The sequence below is a fragment of the Volvox carteri genome, assembly GCF_000143455.1.
Source record: "Volvox carteri f. nagariensis unplaced genomic scaffold VOLCAscaffold_8, whole genome shotgun sequence".
Classification (NCBI taxonomy): domain Eukaryota; kingdom Viridiplantae; phylum Chlorophyta; class Chlorophyceae; order Chlamydomonadales; family Volvocaceae; genus Volvox; species Volvox carteri.
This window is the reverse complement of record NW_003307551.1, coordinates 266,479-285,433: the sequence shown is the minus strand read 5'-3', so window position 1 is coordinate 285,433 and position 18,955 is coordinate 266,479. Positions and strand designations below refer to the sequence as shown.

The 18,955-nt window shown below is 56.2% G+C and overlaps 5 protein-coding genes across 5 annotated transcripts; 3 read left to right on the top strand and 2 right to left on the bottom strand.

Annotated features, from left to right (window-relative positions):
* Nucleotides 1–18: 18 nt before the first annotated feature.
* On the top strand, nt 19–4,691 carry VOLCADRAFT_88144 (uncharacterized protein; the record flags this gene model as incomplete). The annotated part of the gene is made up of 8 exons (XM_002947943.1): nt 19–183; nt 921–941; nt 1,036–1,224; nt 1,475–1,789; nt 2,104–2,344; nt 3,146–3,243; nt 3,576–3,614; nt 4,107–4,691. The coding sequence occupies 8 exons, from the start codon at nt 19–21 to the stop codon at nt 4,689–4,691; spliced, it is 1,653 nt and encodes a 550-aa protein (XP_002947989.1).
* Nucleotides 4,692–11,121: 6,430 nt separating this feature from the next.
* On the bottom strand, nt 11,122–13,190 carry VOLCADRAFT_88143 (uncharacterized protein; the record flags this gene model as incomplete). The annotated part of the gene is made up of 6 exons (XM_002947791.1): nt 11,122–11,355; nt 11,595–11,683; nt 11,924–11,976; nt 12,241–12,356; nt 12,663–12,757; nt 12,968–13,190. The coding sequence occupies 6 exons, from the start codon at nt 13,188–13,190 to the stop codon at nt 11,122–11,124; spliced, it is 810 nt and encodes a 269-aa protein (XP_002947837.1).
* Nucleotides 13,191–13,627: 437 nt separating this feature from the next.
* On the top strand, nt 13,628–17,105 carry VOLCADRAFT_88142 (uncharacterized protein; the record flags this gene model as incomplete). Its single annotated transcript, XM_002947942.1, has 8 exons — nt 13,628–13,734; nt 13,851–14,007; nt 14,234–14,335; nt 14,601–14,933; nt 15,222–15,329; nt 15,794–15,988; nt 16,500–16,693; nt 16,880–17,105. The coding sequence occupies 8 exons, from the start codon at nt 13,628–13,630 to the stop codon at nt 17,103–17,105; spliced, it is 1,422 nt and encodes a 473-aa protein (XP_002947988.1).
* Nucleotides 17,106–17,709: 604 nt separating this feature from the next.
* hstH3-5 (histone H3) lies at nt 17,710–18,370 on the bottom strand (the record flags this gene model as incomplete). Its single annotated transcript, XM_002947790.1, has 2 exons — nt 17,710–17,981; nt 18,235–18,370. 2 exons carry the CDS (start codon nt 18,368–18,370, stop codon nt 17,710–17,712), a joined length of 408 nt encoding a protein of 135 aa, XP_002947836.1.
* Nucleotides 18,371–18,643: 273 nt separating this feature from the next.
* Nucleotides 18,644–18,955, top strand: hstH4-5 (histone H4; the record flags this gene model as incomplete). The annotated part of the gene is made up of 1 exon (XM_002947941.1): nt 18,644–18,955. The coding sequence occupies one exon, from the start codon at nt 18,644–18,646 to the stop codon at nt 18,953–18,955; it is 312 nt and encodes a 103-aa protein (XP_002947987.1).

Here is an 18,955-nt window from a genome sequence, read left to right as displayed (position 1 = left end):
AAAATCACCTGAACACCAATGCCCTGTCCTATTACCTGGTCATCGGCCCTGACCGACACTGGGAAACTTCCCCCAGATGTGGGCGGCTGTGACAAGATAAGGCCCCTTTGGCGGCACTACTTCCAGAATACTCATGGCGTCGTAGCGTTCGTTGATTCCAACGACCGTGACCGTTTAGATGAGGTAGGGAGAAAGGAAGGATACGACTCATGGTGGCACTGCCGCCGCTGCCGCCGTCAATCCGTCACACGTCCCCAACGCGTGAAAACTTTAAGTGTGGATTCCGTTACACTTCCTCCTGCCCGTGCGGAATGCCACAGCCAAGGTTCTGGGGATATTGACTTGTATACTCTAGTTCTAGGTCCACAACATACTCAGGCTCATCCTCCTAGTCCTCAACGTCTTCAGCTTCAGGCCGCTGCAAGTTCCAGACATTTCATTGTCAAACCATACTGGGCCATACTGGGATCTATGTTGCCCGGTTGCATATTGGGCCCGGCTCTTTTATTGTTTGACCATAACGGTCACGTAGGGGGCCGCCATAACCGCCACATGCAACGCAGATAAAGCTGCTCACGTGTGCCATCATCCTCGCCAGCTCCAACTCGCAACGCACAAGTTCATTAGGGTACATCCTAGTCAACAACCCGTTCCTAGTCCCTTCCTACTCCTCCTCCTCCTCCTGGCAGCTCGTAGTGCATTATGTGCCAACTGCGTTACGGTGCACTCATAACCTAAAGACGTGCTTCCAGCGCCGATCCGTGCAGTAGCACACCTCTGGGTGTGCTGCGATGCGGATCGCCGCGACGGAAGCACGCACGGCATTGTCCATCGTTTTGTTCGAACCGGGGGCTGTCCATCCAGCACTGCATCCTTATTAGGCCTCCTGGGCCCGTTCGCATCCTCATCCCCACCCCCAGGTGTCAGGAATGCCGCACGAGGTGGACGCAGCACAGGACATGCCGCCCTTGTAATCTTGGCCATCTTTGTTCTTACATCCTCACTCCTCGCCGCGCGTTTTCGTCTTACTGGCAGGTTCGCAAGGAGGTTTTGGCGCTAATGGATGCCCCCGAGCTGCGAGACGCCTTCTGCCTGGTCATTGCCAACAAGCAGGACCTGCCTTGCGCCATGCCACCCCGCGAGGTTTCGGAGAAGCTGCAGCTGCCTCGGGCCATGGGTTCCCGGCTATGGACCTGTCTACCGGGCCAGCTGGGCAGCATGCAGGTGGGGAAGGGCTCAGGGCAGGGGCTGTGTTTCGGTGGGGGTGGGTTGAGGGGGGTAGGCCACGCGCATGGTGATGCAAATACGATTGCCTTGACTTAGCTGACTACTGTCCCTTTCGGGACTGGGGCGGCAGTTTAACTTCTCGTACGCCTTTCCCCAGGATCCGACCCTTCTCCTCCGCTCCTAGCTCCCCTTAAGTCCCCTCCCCCGCTGCCGTTCCCCTTTCCGCTGCTGCCTCGTCCCCAATCAGCTCACCAACGCCCACTTTGATTGGCTGGCTTCCGCCCTACGGCACACCCTGGAGCAGAAGAGATTCCCGACCACCAGCATCAACAACCAGCAGCAGCAAGAGCAGGAGCCAGGCCTCGGCGACAACAGCGGCGGCGATGCAGTAGCGGCAGCTGCCCCACCAGCCGGTGTCGCCGCTGAGCATTCTGTTACTGCTGCTACCTCCTCGTCTGGTCCTGGCCCTGGCAATGGGGGGCCCAACGGTGGTGGTGGTGAGCTGGATGTGCTGGAGCGGTGGCTGAGCGCGGAGGACGAGCCGGATGAGGAGTTCCTCATGGTAGGGCCGCTGTGTGTGTAGGAGGAGGAGGAGGAGGCGGGGAGGAGATGCCTCTGGTTGAGGACACGGGAGGCTAGCCGGTCGTCCAATCGCCCTTAAGATGCTCCTCCCGGCGCCCTTCCCGCGCACCTCTACCATCAATCCTTCCCTTTTGTATCCGCCTACTCAATCCTTCCTAATGTGGGTTATAAACCTCCATAAACCAACCCGCCCGTGGCTATCACCTTTACCACCGGCCTCTCTCGTCCGCGCACATGATAACCAATTTCCTTTTCGCACTGTGCAATCTCCTGGTCATCATACCTTCCTCGCAGAAGCTGGAGAACTACAGCCTGGACTGCTGGGACCACCGGACGCACCTGCGGCTGGCGTGGCTGTACCTCACCCGGTTGGGCAGGCGGGAGGGCCTGGCGCGCATCCACGCCTCCATCCGCGCCTTCATCCAGCACAGCCCCCTCACTGCGCGCCGCAGCGGGACCACCTACCACGAGACAATGACGTACTTCTGGGCGCACATGGTGCACTTCGCAATTGCCAGCCAGAAGGTGCCGGCGGGTGGGTGAGGATGTCGCGGGCGGTTCGACTGTCCGAGTGGGTTGGGGGACTGGGGCTGCGGAGGAAAGGTAGATGAGCGACCCGTGGGTCAGGACACATCATGGGTCGCCATCTGTAGACAAGGATTCGTTAATGGTTCAGGACCCATTTGCCGAAACACATTTGCTGTGGAGACGACTTCGAGTGCTCATCGACATCATGCGGTCATTGGGGGTGCGCGCGCTTCACAAGTGGGGACGCATGGAAGTGGGTTCCATGGGGGAATGCTGGGGCTGCACGTCTGGTGTGAGAACAGTAGCACTAGCAGCACGAAGAGGTTGGATATGGTGAGCTTTTCTTGTGGTGTGATGTGGTGGCCTTGACCCGCCGTCAAGGACCGCCGTGGAAGGTTTGGGGCCGCTACGGCTGCACTGCAGTACTGCAAGGAGGGGGCTTTGGAAGGGGGAAAGGTTCCTCCTTGGAGGGCTGCCTTGCATGGGCTGAGGTGCGGCGGCAAGGTCCATCGCACGGATCGAGCTTTAATGGCCACGTGCGAGCGCAGATCAAAAAGGCGGAAAACGTTTATTGGTCTTCGTGAGCTGAAGGAATGGCGAGGTCTATGTATGTCCGTATGCGTGTGAGTCTCTCTCTATCTCTATCTCTATCTCCTCCCCCCGAGAACACGTAATTGGTTCTAATCATCGCTCTCTCTTCATGGAGCGCTCCAGTTTGGTACGAGGAGGCCACCTCCGAAACTGAACTTGCAACCCTTTGGTTTTCCTCCACTTCACTGGTAGACGTGATCTGTCTGGCGGCCCACAGGTGCATCGCCCGACTTCCGGGTGTTCCTCCTGATGAACCCGCAGCTCACAAATGGCGGCCTGTTCCTGCATTACTACAGCAAGCAGCTTATGTTGCAGGTAATGGGGGAGGCGGCGTGGGGCGGGGTGGCTCCGGGAGAGTTAATGGAGTAAATGGATTTGAAGACGGGCCTCTTCACACTATCTTTACTGGGTCCCGGCCGCTTCTTGACGCCCCGCTTTACACCTGCCGTTCGATTTCATTCTGCATGGAAAGGGTGAATTTCTTTGTTTTCAGCACCATGTTTTGGGGCGTTGCATGTCGTGAGTGCTTATTGCGTGCCGTAGCCACGCTGAGCTGGGTGCGTATTTACAGCGACACTAAGTGCTGCCCGCCACCAACACCGTTGGGCCTCATTGCCTCATGCGCTATTACATAACCGTACCCGCAGTCACCCGAGTCCCGAATCCGTGTGGTGCTGCCTGACAAGGTGAGGCCCTTGGTGGCGGAGGAAGCCGGGGAAGTCCGGGCAGCTCGCGCTGATGGCGATCAAGTAACGATAGCCATACCAGCCAAACGAAACATCAAGCGCGCGAAGGAGGCCCTTGCCCGCTTTCCTTCCTCTGATTTGAACGACCGTCGATTTGGCGTTACATGAACCATCTTGACTAGGGTTTTGGCTTCACGGTGGTTAACTCTCCAGGGGAACACCCTGCACATGTAGATATGCGTGTCAACCGTTAATTGGTTACGAGCCTAGGATTGTCTCAGGAGCCTCAGAAACCTAAGACCTCTCGGAACATAGGTAACAAGCCATGATCTGGCTCTGCGGACCTGCATATACCCATGTACAACTGCAGCTTCCCTCTCCCACTCCCACGTCCCAAATGGTGCTTTCCTTTCTTTACCTATATAGCTTTATCTCCAGCCTTTCCCTCCGGTCCCCTACCTGCGTTACTATGTGTGGCGATGACTGTCCCAGCGGCCGCTTCCCAGCATCATCACTGACCTCTCCACGCTGCGGCGGGGGACGACAACATCGGCGGCATCCCAAGCGCCCGGTCCTCTCACCGACGCTGAGTTCCTGGACCGCTTCCTGGGCCGCAGTCTCGACCGCTGGAACCACGAGTGCCTGCTGCGCGCCGTGTACTGCTGCCTGAAGCGCCATGGTCGCCGACGGGGGGGTGACGTGGCGCTTGATGGCCTGCGCGCACTACAAGGACCCGACTTCCACCTCACCATTTGCTACTTCTGGCTGTGCCTCCTCACACACACGCTGGCGAGTGAGTACCACGCCGCCTTGTTCACGGATCGACCTGCAAAGGCGGCGGAAGGCACGGCGGTGGAAACGAACAGCGGTATTGCCAGTGGCGGTGTAGTGGCAAAGGCCCTGCCCGAATGGCCAGAACTGCTGGGTCAGAGCGGCTACACGGCCGTCCGGTTAAAGGAGCTGGTCGCCGATGAGCGGCGCTACCTGCATTATTACTCCAACAAAGTGGTGTTCTTGGCCGCTGCGGCGACAACGTTTGTGCCGCCGGACAAGCGGCCTCTGCCGTCTACGACCTGAATCTAGACAGCCTCTTTACACGTGGGCTTTGGTGCAGGAATGGGGCGGGATATGTGATGAGCTTGAGCTGGGGGGCTTATGGAGCTCTGCCAAGGGCCTTGCCTTGACGATGCGCTTCTTTAGAAGGGGATTTCCGCGCGGTGTGCGCTGCTGTCTGGGAAGCAGGTAAGCCTCACCGTGAACCAATGTGCATGTAATGAGGTAGCTCTTGCTGTGAGGCGGTAGGCAGTCATTCGTGCCGGGGTAAGAAACTCATTTACAACTTATATAAGGAATGCTGCTGATCCACAGTGTTAGTACTTCTGTCAACATGCATGTTCCCCATGTTCGACAGACATGCAGAGCTGCAGCTGGGCCGAGCTGAAGTTGGAATGCGACGGCGAGAGAACCGCCGGCACCTCCACGTCACTGCACCAGGGTGTCTAGCAGGTTACCCTATCAATATGTGCCATGCCCGCGACAAGCAGCAGATGTAAGGAGTACTGCATAAACCCAAAACTTGGTTTCTAGCGATTTACACCGGTGATGCCGTGAACGAAAGGAATGGCGCTTTCGTCAAAACGCACGACCGAAGCAACATAAACCCGCTTGGCGGGGGAAGCCAGCGCGTTCTTGAGAAAATTTGTACGAAAATAGTCTGATTGGGATTCCATTGCGACAGAAAACAGGACAGAGTAAACACTGTGGCGGGACACGGCAGCTGCATGTCGATGTGCATACTGCCACCGGCCCTACATAGCCAACAAACACACTAGGGGCCGACCCCGGACATTCGTTTTGCAGCATCCAATAACTTTAAAAGCAGCCTGGCTTTAATGCCCACAATACCTTTGTACACCCCATAAACGCAAATCACTCGACGACTTGTACAGACCGGTCAATCAGGGTCAATACTATCTAGCGCCCTCAGCACACTGCCCAGGAGCTAGAAGTCAAAGTGGTACAGTAACCCTAGGCCACAGACTACATAGGCCGCAGAGGAGTATATCATGTCCAAGACCGCGCCAAGGTGACGCGCAGCAGAAAATGCTAGCGGTGGGCAACTAGGGCTGGGACGATGAAGTAGCCCCCAACACGGATGCATAGTTGCATACTTAACATGGCTGCATCCCAGCAGCTTGGATTAATGGAAAGTCACTTCAAAAGCGACAAAATCGGGTAATGACCGCTGTAAAGGCTGCCGCACGCCCCGTTTAATGGGCAGCTTGACATAGGTCCTCGTTCACCGCATTTTACGGAGCGAGCTCAAAGCTGTGGACCCAGAAGGGTGACGGGCACCTGCGTGACGATAGCAGCTCCTGAATCTCCGATAGAGCACGGCAGTCACATTAAAGGACAGACACTTACACGCATGTGAAGAGGAGAAAGGTGGGTTGGGGCCCTTTTCTGTGGGTGGTACAACCGGTCTCTGCATAGGTTGAAGAGATAAAATGTAAGGATAACGCTGTAATGTTTTACGACTAATTAAATGCGCGGTTTACCTGGTAGACAGCCCCGTTGCCACCCGGTTGCCCGAATGAAAATATTTCACGACCGTCCACACCACATTCGTTTCCCTGATAAGTAAAATCATCGACTTCAACGTACTGTGCCAGTAAACAGTTTTGAGAATGGCCTCGAGCACAGACCTGGCATTTCCAGGTGATGTCAAAAAACGGGGTGCGCGTCTCTTGGACCGTAGAAATCTCCTTCATATCTCCAAGCATCGGCCTTCCAGCGTTTAGTCTTGCAGTGCTGACGAGGCCAGTGTTAGGATCAACATTCTCCAAGTCGTGGCCGGCGCGCTTTGACAACATGGCTACGTAATGTTATACACAAGGATAAGATATGAAAAGGTGCCTGAACAGCTGAAAGTGGCTATGCTTTGCAGCAGAGCCTTTGATTAATATGTCTGTCAAACAAACTTGTAAACTCAAATGTACGACGGATCGTGTTTCCCAGTTGCTGAACCAGTTGCTGAAGAAGGTTAGGAAACCTATCTCTGTCGATTTGACTAAAACCCAGGTCTAATGAAATTTTAGGCTTTTCAGCGCTGTGTACCTGCCATGGTGTAATTGGGCAGTTTAATACCAAGCTACGGCTTGGTACTGTAACTACCCTGGCTGGCCCCCCTGCAAGGCACGATAAGGTACGTGTTCGCTCTCGAGCGACATAGCTTTTGCGCGTTGCTAATTTCGCCATTCCTTCTTCAATTTACAGCATGTGCCCCGCGTAACATCCTGCGCCAACGTGTGCTTCGAATCCTTTCTCGCTTGTGCCCCAATTCATATGCTACGACAAGGAGGGAAAACCCACGAAACTTTTACCCGCGGCTCTGATAGAGTCTGGTATGGCCATACGCCAGCCGCTGATGGTTAACGAAGAGGTCTCAACCCACGGGTTTTGGTTGAACAATGACTGTCCCTGGTCCATGCGTCTCTGGTTTAGGTATAGGGTTACGTTGTTGCTTTGATTGACCGTCCGGTTAGGCCGTTACGGTCGCATCACCACTCGGCTACCGAAAAGTGGAAGGGAGCCGCGGGTCCCTGGTAAGACAATGTTTGCGGGGCGTGCCGGCCATGAATAGCGAGCAGCCTCTCAATTGTCTGCCCTAGACCATGTTTGATGGACCGAGGTGGATAAGCTCAAAGCTCTATTGCATGGTTTACATGGGAAGAGGTCTGTCGTCCTTTTCCCGAGTCAAGCCCTCCTAACAGGCTGCAACCTGGCGATCTGGGTCCACAGCCAGCCAGCGTCAGGAACTTGGGACCTTGCCCTGGCAGTGCCCTTGTCTATCCCAAAGCACCTGACTGCAAAACCTTGCGCAGCACGCCGACGGGTTCTTGCTAACGATAGTAATGTCTTTCCACAAGGCGTGTTCGGGCAATGCGTGCCCCTGGTTATGTCTTGCTGCAATCCTTGCGGAGCGGCCATATGTTGTATCGGTGGTCCGAGTTGGGCGTGGCTCACGTCTTCCGCACGTCGATCTGAAGATATTTATTTGATCGGCGCAGCATTTCCTGCAGGGCCACGAAACGAGGCAGGATACCGGGTTATGGGCCGAATTCCTCGGTTGGCAGAGCTTAGCTTGGGGGCGCCGAGTGAAAACGACCGGAAGCATGCCACCACAAACACAATGATGGTCGACCTCAACCACGTGAGCACTTATGGGTTTATTGCATTGACGTGAGCCCTGATAAAATCGCCGTAAAAGGCCACACCGTCACAGGTTATCCTGGCGGGGCTCTGCGGTGGCGGATGAGAATACCTGTGTCATGGAAATTTTTGATATCCGCATAACCAGTGTTCCGCATGGAGCGATTCGTTATATGCCGCTCTGTGTGGGAACAGATGGGAGGATGCGGACGCAGGCTGACGGAAGGAGCTGTTGTGTTCGCGAGTTCGCGTATGTACTCAACAACGCACTACCGTTCCAGGATGCAGCAACGGAATTGTTCCATTGATTATACCCTGGCACGCTGGTGGGCAGGACACTGTGCCATGCACTTGCATCAACGGTTCTGGTATAGGGCGCATGTAGCTGAACCCGCCTCGGTCCTTAGCGGTACGTTCAGGGATCGCTTTGTTGAGATGACGTGCACACGAGGCATCCTACGCGGAGTTTGGCGGGCGCGTGGCATAATGTTGATCGCCGATGCGGCCATCCTCTGCCCTAGCAGAACTTGGCCGCCGGGTTATAAGCCCCGTGCGTGTAGTCTTGGAGTTTCCTATTCCGCGGGGCGGGGGACTGGATTGTATGTGGTGGTTGACGGCTAATAGGGTTGCCCTAAGCTAGCGGACCACCTACCTTTATCCTCCTTATCCAAGTCCATTATAGTTTATATCCACATTAATAAAATGGCCCTTTATTACTACCCATCCAAATTGCTTTCCCAAGGTGACGTCTCAAATTGATAGTCCGCTTTGCAGCGGCGGATTTGTACATGCAACGGAATAAATGCTGTTTTGAAAAATTATATTTAGTTTGCAAATGAAGTTTAACATCTGCGGGCTTGCCGGTTATCGGCGAAATAGCACCTGTGCCGGAGTGGTCTAACGGGTGGGTCTCAAGCCTTGAGAAGGAGCTTTCCCATAGCGAAAGCTGCGTGAGTTCAAATCTCACCGGGTGCATCATTTTTGTCACCGACATATGCGCCTTCAATTTCATGTAACTCATGTATGCTTATGTTGATATATATAGATAGCCATACGTACGGTTCAGACTGGGGTAAGTGTTACAAATCCTTGCCTGTCCAGCCGCTTGCCTGCCCGGCACCAAAGAAAGCTGTGGAACAGTAGAACATCCTCAAATATATACACATAAAACATCCTCACATACATACATTAGGCAGGCGGCTGGCAGAGGTTAAGGCCTGACTTCTGCTCCCGGAGAGTCCGGGCCCAAATCCGCCTGCCGACCTCTCGGGTGTGTGAGAGGTGTTGGAATGGGAGGTGGCCCCCCATCGTATGGACGGTGTAGGACGTGATAATATCAACTTGCGAGCTGACCAGGAACTAAGATGAGGCGCCGTTGATCCGCTAGATTTGGTTGGATGCTGGTATTGAGTTGCTGAATCCAACGAATACATTCTGAAATCGGATGGGGTGAAATGGATTAGGGTGCACGGTGCACCGTGCACCTCTCGCAGGGGAGAGCAGGGAACTGCCTCGGGAAAGGGGGCCGCTGGTGAAGCTATACCACCCTGTAACAACATACATACACAACTGCAGCTGAGCACCACAAGGATCTATATGATGCTATGACCACATCACGAGCAAGCAAATCCTTAGAAAGCATAAACCATATCCTTATCTCACGCGCAGGCTGCTGTACCCGCCAGTCCTACTCCTCGGTTCATCGTCAGCGGGATGACGAGTGACGTATGAATAGATTTTCCAATTGCAAATGTTCTCATTCCTACTCAACTGGTAAGCCTCTTCATCTCTTTGGATGTTAAACACATGTAACAAGATAAAAATACGCTACGGTGCCATGCATTCGATCGATTGCGCGGGTTCTCTAAGGATCAACGAGACCAATACCAGGACGATGATGATGATGATGCTGCTACTCTTCGCATAACTTCACATCTGAAGATTTCCCCCTTGCGTTCCTACAACTTTGGATTCCAAACATAAGCATCGTACGTATGGCTGCGGAGGCGTCACAAGCATATTACCTAGAACGGCAATTATACGCATAAGGAACGACGAAGGAAAAAGAGTACTGGAAGTCATTTTTCACAACAAGGAAAGCTACACGTATTGTTACACAACACATAGCGTTACAGGCCGCCACAGAACGACCGTCAAGATGGCGGGCTAAAATAAAAAAAATAGTTACTCGAATCGGGTGGTTCGACAATCTGCTTATGCATTAAGCACCGGGAGACCATGGCGACCCCCGTTGCAGCGCCGACACCTCTGTGCCCAAACAGTACCGCACAATGCTTCTCAACCCGCAGCCAACGTAGCACAAAAAACAGCAACAGCAACAGCAACAGCAACAGGCAAATAGCCCTGTTCACCAGCGCGGCGGCTGCACCTCGTGTTCCTCTGAATAAGGATGAGGTCATTGGCTCACATGAAGTTGGCGTCTTTCACGTCCAGCCCAAGCTGTTCAGTAGCGCCATGTACGATGCTTCATCGTACGGCGTGCAGTACCAGCGAAGGTAGCTGGTCCATGTTTTAACGTATGGAATGGAAACACGGGGCGGGTGTTATGGATTGGGTAAGTGCGCGGGCAATATTGGGAACGGCGATCGCCAATAAACAACACCGCGAACATGCCTTTGCTGTTTCCTGGAATGCCACCATGTGGCGAAGACGTACAGTTGCAAACTTTGCTTACCTGTTGAGTTCTTTACCTCATCTTTTTATTTTTTTTCACCCTGCTGTATGTTCCTGTTAGGTTGCCTTGGCCTTCCCCTCACTCCCCTTTTTTTGCTGAGAGACTGGGCGACTCCCCACAGGTGTCGGCAGCAGAATATAACACCAATCGATTCGTTCTCTATCATAAGGGACGATTCTCCCTTCGGCATACCTAGACCATTCATTTTTTACTGCTGCCGTACCATTACTCAGCCACCTGTCGCACGTACATCATAATCATTGCCATTCAAATATATACTGCTTTCCACAAGAAACGATACCTACGACACACACTGTATGCAACCCCCATTTCAACCGATGTCTAGGACGTGCGACTGAATGCGGCATCACCATGTATGATGATGCAATGAGACGCAAATGAAACGGAGCGCGCCTGCTACCCTATCTAGCGTGTACACCAGCCGGAATGAAAGGGTGATCTTCACCGCTGACAAGAACTCAGAACACAGCCAAATAGGGAGACGGCCCCTGGCGAGCATCGACCACCGCGGCCCCCAGCCAAGGGCCGGCGGCTCAAATTGCCAAAGTCCTACAACCCAAAGCCCTCAACAGTCAACACCTACTTGCAGAAAGCGTCGGGATCCTTGGCGCAAGCAGCTGCCCGCAGCGCCGCATCCCGCTGCCCTTCATCCGAGCCCGCCGCCTCCACCGCCTCAATCTGCTTGGCGTAATCCTTCGAGGCCACAAACACGATCTTTTGCCGCGTGACGGGGTCGACGAAGGGCCACAGCGCGCTGAACAAGAAGCTGAAGAGGGACGGTGCGTCGATGAAGAAGCAGCGGTGCAGACGCTCCTGGGGGGGGGGGGGACATCAGCGTGTGGTTGCGGGTGCACCCCGCTGCAAGTGATGACCTAAATGCGTACGACAACGTCACTCCGGGGGTGACGGATGCAAGTCACGGACTAGGGGTCACAAGGTGAAATGGCTGTTGGATGGCGGCATATTGCTCATTGCACCTCTTTTGCGGCCGCCGACCTCACTCTCTCACCCATATCACCCTCCCCCCACATTCACACATGGCCCTACCATACCGGGAAGTGGTCCGACAGAATGCGCAGTGTGGCCATGGCGACATCTAAATGGTTGCGGGTGTCCGGGTACGAAGGGAAGAGGCAAGGGGCTTGGAAGGGTGGAAGGGATTGGAGGCGGAAAACCATTTGGAAGGAGGCTTGGGAGGGAGACGTGCCGGGGCCCCTTGGTGTAGTGCGGCAGCGGAGAGCGAGGGGAGGACAGAAGGCGGTAATAACCGTTTTTGGGGGAGGAAAGAGGAGCACAATGGTTGTTTGGGCCGCCCTGCCGTGGCGATTGCAACGGACGTGCACCCCACCCGAACCGCCCTCCCACGCCCCCGACCACCCACTTATCGGCGGGGAGTTGGCCCGGCTGTAGCCTCGCATGTCCATTAGCCAAACCCTGAACGGGGATAGTACGGCACCGGTACAGTGAAGAGGAGACGGAGGGGCGGAAAACGACCAGGGAGAGAGTGTCGGTGTCTGTCCGGTGGGGAAGGAAGACACAAAACAAGCAGTACACGAAGCGTCAGAAACCTGCTGGTCGCCCTACCCTACCCTACCCTACCCTACCCTCCTCTACCCTACCCTACCCTACCCTACCCTACTCTACCCTGCCTCGCCCTGGCATGCCCAGCTCAGGTCAGTTCAGCTCCGCCCAGCTCACCACTTCTCCTGACCGCCCTTCATGGCTCTCACGCATGTCTCCAACGTAAACACGAGAAAGCGCAGGTAGGCCGAATGCTCGCCGGCCTGGAACGCGTCGGAGCGCTTGCGGGTGACCTGGCACCAAGGGGCAACAGGGTGCGGCACAGGACCCAGGACCAGGGCGGTGGCGCAGGGGCAGGGCAGGGCCAGGGTAGGGCAGGATAGAGCCAGGGTAGGGCCAGGGCCAGGGCAGCCACACAGCACGGGTGACGGGGGCAGCCACCCCAGAGCCCCTGAACCAACGTGACTGGTTGAGCGGGTGCCCCGCCTGCTGGAGCTAATAGTACAGGGACGTAAAATGGAATGCTCCAGGGAGGTATGGGTGGTTTCCTCGTGTTGAAGACGATGGACCCCAGGCCTAACAAATTTCAAACTACTCACCAGTATGCTGCGTCCGGCGGGGTCATTCCCAGCGGTGTACATGCGGCCGCTGCCGAGTTGGCGGCCACCCCGGAACTCATCCAAACGGAGGGTGCCTGCGGCCCCAAGGGACCCACCGCGGGAATGCAAGAGCAGAAGTGTTACCCGCAACCCGCAAGCGCGTGTGGAGCAATCAAGAGTTGTGATGGTAAAAGAGTGTGAGAAACGAAGGCAGAGAGAGGATGGAGTCAACGATAGAACGGTCGGAAGTCAGGTGCGCTATCCGACTGCCGCCAGGTCAGCTCAACATAAGCTGCTTTCCTCACCAACACCAAACTCCTGGCGCCATTTCAGTGTCCCGTGGAGCATGCGCGCAGCCTTATGTACATGACCATTGCGTGCTCGCAGGTAGCGCTTGACGGTAGTCGCATCACACCAATCAAGTTCCTCCTGCGTTAGGTCGCTAAGATGCTTTAGCTCTTCGAGCACTGCGTGAACCTTCTGTGAAATAAGTTGATCTGCGGAACCAGAATCCCCTGTCACAGTCATCGTCGCAGAGCGACACAAGCTGCTAACCCCTCCAAGAAGGCAACATACGACACGTAAGGCATACAAGTTACAATGTCCGTGCTAGCTGCCCTTACAATGAAGAAAGGTTGTGTATGGCAAAACCTAGAGGGTTCACGGTTTCAACTAACGGTAAAGATTCGGAGCAAACCCAACGGAGAATAGCCTTGAGTCGTCCTTACATTTTGATACCTGAATCTAGCGTTTTCGCCATACGGGATGGGCAGGGCTTCAGTCTAGGGCAGCTCGGACGTGGCCCGTTCATGATAACATGTTATATACGTCCACAGGACAGGTTACATCCATCGCTTAATGCAGTCAATGGGTATGCTTACATAAGTAGCATGACAGCTTTCAGGCTCAACAAACGGATAGCTCGGCCCTTGGCAACCGTCGGCCTACGGCTTGGACGCAGCCGAATGCCGTCACTTGCCGTGATGGCAGCAGCCGGCAAAACTTCCGCCCCCCAGCATTCCATTAGCGTCATGACGTACAATATTCTGGCGCAAAAGTATGCACAAAGCGGGTGCGTGCTTCCAGGTCTGGTACTGCTGATCCACAGGCCCCCGCTTGCGATGGGATAGGAACACACCAGATGCTTCGTCCTCCACAGCTCTTACATTCCCAGCGCCCTCCGCGCAGATGGCACAACTACTGCCGATCCCGCTACCTCAACTGGAAGTACAGAAAAGCGTTACTGCTGCAGGAGCTAGAGACGTACGACAGTGACATCATCTGCCTTCAGGCGAGTGATGACGTGTCAGCGCTGTGGTTGTCGTCCACCGTCTCTTTCCCGCCCGTGGCATCGCCCCTTCTTTTTCCCTTGCGACCTGCTGCTGCCTGCCGTACAGCTCGACCTCTCCCTTGCTCTCCCTTCCCTCCCTTCCCCCCTCCCCCCTGGTTGTTGTACTCCGCCAGTATCCAACTTAAGTTGTTGGCAGTTGGCAGTCCTTCTCCCCTCTTGACTTCGTTGCATATACATTGGCCCCACCCTCCCACCCCCCAACACCACCACTGCCCGCCAGGAGGTGGAGGTGGATGTGTTTTCCCGGGAGCTGCAGCCCCGGCTCGCGGAACGGGGTTACAGAGGCCACTACCTGGCACGAGCGTACGGCGAGAACGTACAGGTCGGTCGGTCGGTCGGTAGGTCGGTTGGTTAGTTAGTTTATGTAGATTGGCACGGTGCAGGCAATCCCTTCCGTCTACCGTACTCGACTATCCAGGTGCCATGAAGGCCCGGGTGGGTGGTTCCGCGCGTTCCGTTTTGCACCTGGCACGTCACCACATTATACCTGCCCACCCACCCACCCACCCACCTACCTACGCCTCACCTACCCCTCACCTACCCGCCCACCTGACGGACCCCCTCGCGCCCCGCCTGCCAACCCCCAGGGCCCGCTGGAGGGCGTCGCCCTCTTCTATCGGACCTCCGTGTTTGAGCTGCTGCAGCAGCGCTCCTTCACCTTTTCTTCAGCGGACACAAACCCGCCCGCACCGCTGCTTCCCCCCGGCCTCTCATCATCGGACGGGGAGGAGGATGTGGAGGCTACACCGGCTACAGCCGATGCCATAGCTGCGGACACGGCACCTGCTACATCTGCTACAGGCAGCACTGCTGCAGCCACAGTCGCAGCTGACTCGGAGGCGGATTCCGATTTGGAGGTATGGGCAGCTACAGCCGATGGCGGCGTCGCGGCGGTCCGGGCCCGCGCTGTGGAGGAGCTGGTGGGGGGTACGACAGCTGTAGCGACGGGAGCGCTAGCGCTGTCGGCAGATGGATCGACACGGCTCTCGACACGCGCGCACAGTAATAACTTGGCAGTAGCATCAGCACCATCAGCACCAACTGTACTATCAGCACCGGCAGGAGCTGTAGAATCGTTCGGGCGGAGCAGCGGTAGCAGTAGCATTAGTAGCACCAGCTGTAGCAGTAGCAGTAGCAGCACTAGCAGTCCGAGAAAGGCGACCCGCGGCAATAACGAGTTCTGGAGTGTGTTCTCCCGCCGGCCGGAGGGCGCCATCATGGCTCTATTGAAGCACCGACGCACGAAGCGGCGGGTGCTGGCGGCGGTGACGCACTTGTTCTGGAACCCCGCGTACCCGGACGTCAAGGCATTCCAGGTGCGGAAATCCATCCCCCCCCCAGCCCCCGGGGGAGCGACAGAGGGCGGGGTTGGGGAATGGGATACATATACGGCTGCAGGCGACCTGGATGCGAGGACACTGGGAGGACACTGACAGGGACGGGACAGCTGGTAGTGGTGGTGGTGCTGGTAGTGGTGGCGCCGCAAGGAGCAAAGGATCGACATCTAACGTCCGCATGTGGAAAGGGGGGGAGCTAGGGGGCGCACAATCGAGGTACCCCGAGGAGGCTCCATTTCGGCTGGGGCGGGAGAAAGGGGAGGGGAGGGGAGGGGAGGGGAGGGGAGGGGAGGGGAGGGGAGGGGAGGGGGAGAACGCTGCCCTCAGCTGCCACGGGGCGGTCGCGGTACGTGACTCACATGCCGTTCCCGCCTGCAGCCGTCCGCGGGGGTATGTCGGTGTGTGCAATACCTCGCATCACACGCACACGCACACGCGCGCAGGCGGCGGTATTGTGCGGGGAGATGGCAGCATTCCTGAGGCAACACGCCGGCGGCAGTGGTGGCGGTACTGTTAGTGGTGGCCATGATGGGGTTTCCCCTGGACCCGCCGGCCCGAGCGACGACGTGTCTGTGGTGCTGGCGGGCGACTTCAACAGCCTCTGCCGCAAGCGAGTGCCCGACGTGTTCGATCCCAAGGTAGTTGGGTGGTTGGTGGTTGACGTGGGTAACGGTACTTCTGCAATGGCCCGCGTGTACGGATGCACACAGCACTTTCGTGCAACCCAGGCGTGTTTAGCTTTAAGGCAGGTAAATTCATAAAATAGTCGCGAGCACGTGGAATGCTTTGCATCATCGACGAGGGTTCAAGAAGGTCGAGAGAGAGAGCACGTGTGTGTGGGGGGCCCCCGGGCATGTCGAGAGGGAGTGCGGATGAAACCCGAAATGCGGCCACCCTAATGTCCACTGTTTATTACCACAGAACCTTCCTCCGCTCCCGATCTACATACAGATGAACACACACGTGGCTTTGCCCACCCGGCTCTTGACGCCGTGATAGGGGCCCCGCCCGACATTTCCATGTCCCACCTCCCTTTCCCGTTTTCCTTCTAAGCTCTGTCCCCTCCTCCATCAACCCCTTCCCCCCTCACGTCCATGTCACTTCTCCTGAAGCACGCCTCCCCCCGTCCTTCCCGATGTCGATCTCCAGATCCCTCGTGGCCGTGACGGCCTGGTCAGCGGTGTCTACACCCTACTGACCCGCGGGTCACTTTCCCCCCACCACCCCGATCACCCTGCATCCCGTCGCCGACCCGGGGAAACGAGCAATCCGGATTTCCGAGGAGTGGAGCTCACCACTGCCGGCTTCAAACTGGCCTCAGCTTACTGCCTGGCGAACGGCAGGTGAGGTGGCGGTAGCAGCGGCGGTGTCCGTGAGCGGTGGTATGGCGGGCGGCGGTACTCCCCAAACTCGTGTTCTCCCGTGTTCTCCCGTGTCCGTATGGCAGCCCGCACCTACCAAAAACGCAGTATGACATTAACACCTCCACTTCGCACCTTCGCCGTTCCGCGGGGGTTGCACTCCTGCAGGGACCCGCCCCTCACCACTCGCACCGCCACCTTCGCCGGCTGCCTGGACTACATATTCGTGTCGCCACAGCACTTTGATGTGACTGAGACACTCGGCATGCCGTACGACATGCCGTACGGTGCCGTACGTGATCCGCTGTCGGATGTGGCGTTTCCGCCCATCCCCAACGAGGTCTTTCCCTCCGATCACGTTTCCCTTGTGGCGATGTTGAGGTTTAAAAGCTAACGACTGGGGAGGTAGGACGTGCCGGCGAGGAAACTACACATGGCGCGCTCACAATCGTTTCGAGTACCAAATTTCAGGGCTCCGGTTAGCCCAAATTTTGTAACTGAACTAAATATATTCAATCACCTCACGCGGGCAGTCAATCTTTAACCTTCCGCGTTTTGCGCCGGAATGATAGCGACTTAAAACAGTTGGCAACGGATAACACATCGACTCCACGCAAATTCATTTCAGCGGACCGCCGTTTGCAGCGTTAACACAATCGGGTGCTTCGCGACCAAATTTAGACGACACTCCGTTGGCAGATTGTGGCACTCCGCTGACCTCCCAAAGTAGTGTGAGGTTTTAAGATGCCTGCGCTTTGCAGGCTCGCTGCAGAAAATGCAATTGGCACAGTAGCTAGTAACACAACAACGTTGCAACGTAACTAGCCACGACACTGAATACAGACGCAACCATCTGGACTGTATGGGTAAGGACCCCACCTGTGACAGGCTACCAGACACAGCGGTAGTCGGGGGACCCAGAGGCATTCAAATTGATGGTGGTGTTGAAAAACACCGGGTTTTGTTTTGCTTTGGATTGCTCCAAGCCTGGGCACCTCTTAAGCGCGCTCGCCACGGATGCGGCGAGCCAGCTGGATGTCCTTGGGCATGATGGTGACGCGCTTGGCGTGGATAGCGCACAAGTTGGTGTCCTCGAACAGGCCCACCAGGTAGGCCTCGGCAGCCTCCTGCAGCGCCAGCACCGCCTGGCTCTGGAAGCGGAGGTCGGTCTTGAAGTCCTGAGCGATCTCACGCACCAGCCGCTGGAAGGGGAGCTTGCGGATGAGGAGCTCCGTGCTCTTCTGGTACTTGCGGATTTCGCGCAGAGCGACTGTAGGGAAGATGTAACGGGCCAAACAAGAGGTGAGAAATGCCCGTGAGAACCAAAAAAAAGGCACCAGAAGGAATGGTAGACAAAAACATGTAGAACGTCCAAAAATGTGCGGGCCGTGACCCAATAGGTTAGACATAGAACTGGAAGAATTGCAGTTATTTCAGCCGCATCGAGCGAGGAACCTGGGTTGACCGTCAGCCGAGAATCGACGTCCTGTCACAGTCTCTCAGGGTCTCCTACAGTCTCTTACCGGTTCCGGGCCTGTAGCGGTGAGGCTTCTTCACGCCTCCAGTGGCGGGCGTCTTACGTGCGGCCTTAGTAGCCAGCTGCTTGCGGGGCGCCTTGCCGCCGGTCGACTTGCGAGCAGTTTGCTTAGTGCGGGCCATCTTGCTGAATGCTGGAACTGTGGTGTCAGAAATTTGCTTCGACTGTATATTGTAGAGGCACATAGCTCTTTTTGTTTTCCGCCCAAGCGGTTATACGGCGCTGCACGGCAGCCGTTGCCCCGCTGAGCCGACCCCACAATTGCACAATTGCCAACGGTGGCTGCACGGCAATTCAGTATAAAATCTATTGCAAGACATTTCTTAGACAGTTCTTAGTAACAGCTCAATACATATCCCTTGCTAACCTCGTATTTTCAAAGGTCTTCCGGGACAATGTCTGGTCGCGGCAAGGGTGGCAAGGGCTTGGGCAAGGGTGGCGCTAAACGTCACCGCAAGGTTCTACGTGATAACATCCAGGGCATCACGAAGCCTGCCATCCGCCGCCTGGCTCGGCGTGGTGGCGTTAAGCGCATCAGCGGCCTCATTTACGAGGAGACCCGCACGGTCCTCAAGAACTTCCTGGAGAACGTCATTCGTGATTCGGTCACCTACACCGAGCACGCTCGTCGCAAGACCGTCACGGCCATGGACGTGGTTTACGCGCTCAAGCGCCAGGGCCGCACCCTGTACGGCTTCGGTGGTTAG